General features: G+C 52.1%; 1 protein-coding gene across 1 annotated transcript in view; it reads right to left on the bottom strand.

The window, feature by feature from the left end:
* Positions 1-801: 801 nt before the first annotated feature.
* The window catches only part of TCF7L1 (transcription factor 7 like 1), a gene marked incomplete at its 5' end in the record, with an annotated part of 160,009 nt that continues 154,810 nt past the window's right edge, over positions 802-6,000 (bottom strand). Inside the window, 5 exons of the mRNA XM_082671873.1 lie at positions 802-2,198; positions 3,469-3,544; positions 4,421-4,528; positions 4,615-4,774; positions 5,506-5,649. Coding sequence (XP_082527999.1) covers positions 1,765-2,198; positions 3,469-3,544; positions 4,421-4,528; positions 4,615-4,774; positions 5,506-5,649 — 922 coding nt within the window. The 3' untranslated portion in view covers positions 802-1,764. The remainder of the gene's footprint in view (positions 2,199-3,468; positions 3,545-4,420; positions 4,529-4,614; positions 4,775-5,505; positions 5,650-6,000) is intronic.

The following is a 6,000-nucleotide window of genomic DNA, read 5'->3' as shown; positions in this document are numbered from 1 at the left end:
CACTGCGCCACCAGGGAAGCCCCGGGATTCTTTTTGAAGTAATGAAAATGTTCTGAAGTCCAGTGTGATGATGGGTACACAACTTTGAACACAGTCAAAACCACTGTACACTTCATGTGTTGTGCTTTTTTTTTTTTGTCTTCGCTGGGTCTTCGTTGCTGCACGCAGGCTTTCTCTAGCTGCGGTGAGCCGGGGGCTGCTCTTTGTTGTGGTGCGCACGCTTCTCACTGCAGTGGCTTCTCTTGTTGTGGAGCACGGTCTCTAGCAGCGCGGGCTTCAGTAGTTGTGGCACGCGCGCTCAGTAGTTGTGGCGCATGGGCTTAGTTGCTCCGCAACATATGGGATCTTCCTGGACCAGGGACTGAACCCGCGTCCCCTGCCTTAGCAGGCGGATTCTTAACCACTGCACCACCAGCGGAGTCCCAAATTGTACACTTTAAATGGGTGAATTGTATGTTATGTGAATTATACCTCGATAACACCATAACAACAAAAAAAATTTATTGCAGTGCTAGATACATGCAAAGCAATCCAAGGATACCTCTCCTATCTTGGCAATTACAAGAAGACAAAGGAAAATAAAAAGATTCATCCCTTTGTATCTCAGTTATCTATACTGAGCGGTCTGTGTACATTCGAGGCTGGAAACTGGGTTGAATTTTTCTAGTCGTGTCAGGCATGATTTATATCCCCTTCCAATAAGCAGCATTCCTCCTTTGCATGTCTGCAAAAATCTCACACAGGGCTTGGTGTGAAGAAGGGGGCTTGATTCAAGAAAAGGACTAAAATACTCAGAAAAGGTCTTGCAACTGCAATTTTATTTTCTTTTGTGAAAATAAACAACTGGGAGTTTAAATTGCTCCAAAAAACCCCATAAAAATGAAAAGAAATACACACAGAAGAAGCATGTGAGGCGATGGGGGAGGGAGGAGGGTCTTCAGAGCTTTGGCAGATTGTGCTAGCACGGACCTGGGTGACAGGAGCCAGACCTCGGAGCCAGGTCCTGTCTGCCACTCTGGGGCTGTGAGGGGACATCTCGACTGGTAAGGGGGTGGTACACAGGCTTCTTCACTGAGGAAGTGGCAGGCACCTTGAATCCCTTTAAATGCGGGGAAGAACCACTGCAGAAGACCTCTTCCCCCACCAAAAGCTGGAGACTGGGGCATTAGGGCCACGGAGGGAAAAGGGATGCTGGTGGAGACAAACGAGGCCGAGGTGTCTTCTCACATGGTGACAGCCTTACACTGGGCAGAGGACGAAGGTGAAGGCAAGAACCCACGGAGCTGAGCAAAGGAGAAAAATGTGGGCCAGGTAAAAGGGAATGTCCAGGAATGGGATGTAGATGAAGAGGCTGCGGGCTAGAAATGGCAGCAACGGCCAACATGCAGGCTGGGCGGGGGAAGCCGGGACGCGGGGGGTGATGGGAAGAGGCAGGAGGGCAGAGAGTCCAGGAGGTAGAGACAGAGGTGCCTTCTGCCCAGGTCCATCCACCGCTGCACATACAGGAAGAATAACACACTACTTTTCAGTTCTTGTTTTTTAAAGATTTTTGTTTTGTTTTGTTTTGTTTTTTAAAAAAGCCTTAAGATCAGCTACTGGTTACATCTACAAAATGTAAAGTGCTGCTGTTACCAGTCACTTTACAGAACAGTCCAGAGTGGTCAAATATTGACCAATAAAGTTTCCTTTTTTTCTTCTTCTTCTTCTTCTGCATCATTACTACTCGATGAGTCACGTGACAGCCTGCATAGGTCAGTGGGCAGCTTAGTGGGCAGACTTGGTGACCAAGGAAAGAGGCTGGGCCTGGAGCACGGGGAGGGCCTGGTGGGCATGGAGAGTGGCTGGGAAGGAAGGGGGGGACGTCAGCAGAGCTGTGGGCACGGACCCCAGGGGGAGGGGCCGGGACAGGACGGGGGGCTGGCTGCCCATCTGGCCAGAGGAGGTGGCGGCAGCCTTCGCTGACAGGAAGGTAGCCGAGTGGAGAGCCAGCTGGGCCCGGGTCTCTGGCTTGGTGGTGAGGGAGAGGGGCTGGGCTTGCTCTGAGTGGGTGGCGGCCGGGGCAGCTGGGGAGGCCAAGGCCGTGGAGGGTGTGGCCGGCGAGTCCAGCATGCTGCCGTGGGAGGAGGCAGGACTGTCACAGGGCTTCTCAGGGGGCAGGTACTGGACACATGGCTTCTTGCTTTTGGAGGCCAGAGCACCTAGGGGAAATAAAAAAACCACACGGAAGAGTTAGCAGCTAGGAGCGCGGTGGGAGGCGGAGGTTGCCGAGGAAGCCCAGCTGCACACATCAACTCCGGAAACAAGAATGCGTACAGGGAGGGAAGTGAGAACCTGAAGTGATGGCTGTGGCTTTCAAGACACCTAGAGCACAGACAAGGGGCAATGCCCAAACGCCAACGACTCATTCAGAACCTGCCTGGAAGGAAAGTAGCTCAGCCTATCACATCTTCATCTTCCTGCTGAAATCTCATCATTCTGGGGATGGATCTCCACTCAATTTGCTTTAAGATCTTTGGTTTATGGTGCTGTCAGAGATAGTACAGCACCTGCTAAGCAACGTGGTATACAGTGGATTTTGCATCATATACATAGTTAACTTACATGGACTCCTATGGAGATGAATATGCAAATTATACAGATATTAGAAAGGTAGGAAAGGAGATGAAAAGAAAAGCAAGGTGATAAAAAGCACTTTAGGGGACTTCCCTGGCAGTCCAGGGGTCAGGACTTGGCGCTTTCACTGCTGTGGCCCTGGGTTTGATCCCTGGTCAGGGAACTAAGATCCCACAAGCTGGGTGGTGCAGCTCCCCCCGCCCCCCGCCTAAAAAAAGCACTACAGATGGAACTAAAGTTCTGCACTTGTCCTGGAGTGAGCATGAGATGGGAGGCTTGACTGAAATACTGGTCACCGTGTGAGCATCTCTCTGCTGGGTGTGATTCTGCTGTAAAAAGATACAGTACATATTTGTGGCACAAAGGGGGCACCCCCAATCCAAGTGAACAATTATTTCTGTTATTCGACCAAACAAACATTGGAAGAAAACCTGATTCTATTGGATTCACGGATAGGTGATATGTCCATCCCTAATGGGCTGCCTTCCTAAGGGAATTTCAAGGATCATTTCAGGGACATTCAGTTTTTACCTTATGCACTGATTTTAGAACCTAACCCTCAAATAAGACACAACTCAACTGAATTGGAAAGAGCCTTCCAAGTGACAAAGTGCCGGACCATTTAACAAGCAGAGTGACTGGAAAAATCCCTTCACTTCTTCGAGCCTCTTAACAGACCATCTCCAAAAAGGGGATAATAATAACAGCCCCCTGAGTGTACATAAGGCCTTGAACATAGCAGCTATCATACGGCATTGTCACCGTGTCCGTCAGAGTCCCGGGTACAAAGTACCGGCGGGTGTAGCTGGGACAGGGAAAAGGAAGTAAAGATGCAGGGCCCTCCTGTCCACTCACCGTCTGCCTCCTGGACTTGCTGCTGGGACTGGGTCTGGGACAGCTGCTTTTCTCGCTTCCTCTTCTTTTTCTTACCCTGAAAGATACAGTCAAAGGAAGAGGTAACCAGGCACAGAATAACCGGCTTTTCTGGGGGACTCCCAGCTATGAAGCGGGGAGACAGGATACTTCCTGCACTGGGCACCCAGATCACACTCCCCGCAGCAGCCTCACCAGGTGGCACAGTGAGCCTTCCTGGAACACTGCTTCCCTCCCCCACTGGATCCCTTCCCTCCAGCTCCGGTGGCCTGGCTTTCTCGGAAGGCCTCATTCTTTTCCTGCCCTTCAGGCTGATTTTTCCATTTCTCTTCCTAGAACTGTGTAAGGTTCCTGATCTTTTCTGAGGGGTCCCAGGTCTCACTGAAAATCTAATGCAGCTGGGAATTCCCCAGCTGTCCAGTGGTTAGGACTCTGTGCTTTCACTGCCGAGGGCGTGGGTTCAATTGGGGAAAAAAACCCAAATAAACCCCAAAAAACTTTTTTTGTGCCTTTTGGCACCAAAAAAGCAAGCAACAACATACATACAAAAACCTTCCCAGTTTCAGGGAGTCATCAGAAACGCAGGCAGCGGCTTACGCATTGGTCTCTGAGCCCCAGGCTGGCGACCCTTGGCTAGAGACACTGACCACAGAGCTAGCACACAGCTCACACTGCACCCTGAATTCTGGAATTAAAGGCTGAGTCCATTTCCAATGGACAGGCACAAATTTGATTCTGTCTCCAGGATACCAAACCATGGCCTTGTTGCCCTCCTGAGAACTAAAATGTCTTCCTTATTTCTAGAGAAATACAGACTTCTCCCTGGCCTCCCTGGAAGCTGACTCCGTTGACAGGGTCCTCTATCAATGGAGTCAGCTTCCTTTGCCCCTCTTCCTCTCGCAGAGGCTGCTCCTGGTGTCTGATGGGCACGTACGTAGTTGTCTCGGGCTGACCAGGTTGGGTAGAGCTGAGAGTGAAGCTGCCGCTCCTTCCGGGCCAGTTCATAGTACTTGGCCTGTTCTTCTCGGGACAGGTTGTGCCACTGCGGGAGAGAGGACCAGCGACGACAGAGCGGTGAGCGTGGGGGACGCTGAGCCGCACAGCCTAGAGCCCAAGGGCAGGCCTTACCTTTCTCCCCAGGATCTGGTTAATGGCTGCACTTTCCTTCAGGGTGCACTCGGCCACCACCTTGGCCCTCATCTCCTTCATATATAACATGAAGGCATTAAGAGGCTTCTTCACGTGGGGTTTCTTTTCTTCCTCTTTTTTCACTGTGACGGGTGATTTCCTGGGAAGTCATAAGGCTGTAGGTTAGCAGCTGTCATCTCTCTAGGAGGCTAAGGGCTGTCTGCCTCTGGGGAGGGGAGATGCTGTTGCTTGGACGATAATGTAAGTTGCCCGGGGTTGCTTTCAGAGCCTGAGCACCTAGCTCCTAGCCTCTGACAGACCTCCGGCCATATTCCAGGAAAGGACAACTTCCTGACAATGGAACAGAGGGTGGTGGTGAGAGCTGGGACGCACTGGCCGCAGGTGAGAAAGAGGAGGGGGCAGGGCACTTTAGGCAGAAACGGAGAGAGGAGGTCTCCTCGGCTATGAGGCACCGACCGACTTTGGCTTTCCTGCTGTCTTTATGGCACAGTGGACAAAGCACAGGCCTTGGTGCTGGGCGCAGCTCTGCCACCGGTCAGCCATGTGACCTTGAGAATATTCTCCTTTCTGGGGCCTTACAATTTTCGAGTGTATGGGGGGCGGGGTGGAAGGGGGAGAAGGAAGCTAAAAGCTCTCTCAGGTTCTCTTTCAGCCTCAAAGTCCTGGTTGTAAAACCTTCCTTAATGGGAGAAGAGATGCACGGTGTCTCTGAGAGGATGGGAACTCCAGGGGTCAAAGGGAACAGTTCCCAAGGGAGAGGGTGTAGTTGAGGAAGCTGCCGGGCTGCCAGCTGTATGTCCCCAAGAAAGCAACCAATGGTACTCGCTGCTCAGAGACTGGCCACCCCCCCTCAGGCTGCCTGTTACTCACGCGATCACGGCCGGGCTCAGGCTGGGGGGCGTTGGTTCCTGCTTGACGATGGGGGAGACGATAGCGGGGTGGGGGATCCCTGAGGTGGGCAGACCAGGATGGGCCGGAGCCACCATGTGAGGGGAGAACCGACTGGAAACCAGGCTATGTACCAGATGGAAACAAAGACAACAGAGGGATTCAGGCAGAATGCTTGTCACCCACAGAGGATGTGGCAGGCCCCCAGTCTTGATGGCGGAGGTGTGTAAACACCTCTGCTGGGGCAGTGTTGGAGCAACGGAAGGCCATGAACTGACCTCGACAGAACCGGTTTGGGAAACACCCAACAAACCTCCCTTCCCCCACAAGCATGCAGGTTTCCTATATCTGGTGCTGAAAGCAGGTAGGATGAAAAACACAAAAGAAGATGCAGCGGGTCTGAGGCCAGAGTACACAGGGGGGAAAGAAGGGCTCAGGCTGTGGGTTGCACTTCTTTTGTCATTGGCGGTACCACTG

Source organism: Grampus griseus, assembly GCF_964374135.1.
Source record: "Grampus griseus genome assembly, chromosome: 15".
Taxonomy (NCBI): domain Eukaryota; kingdom Metazoa; phylum Chordata; class Mammalia; order Artiodactyla; family Delphinidae; genus Grampus; species Grampus griseus.
This window is presented reverse-complemented; position numbering and strand designations above follow the sequence as displayed.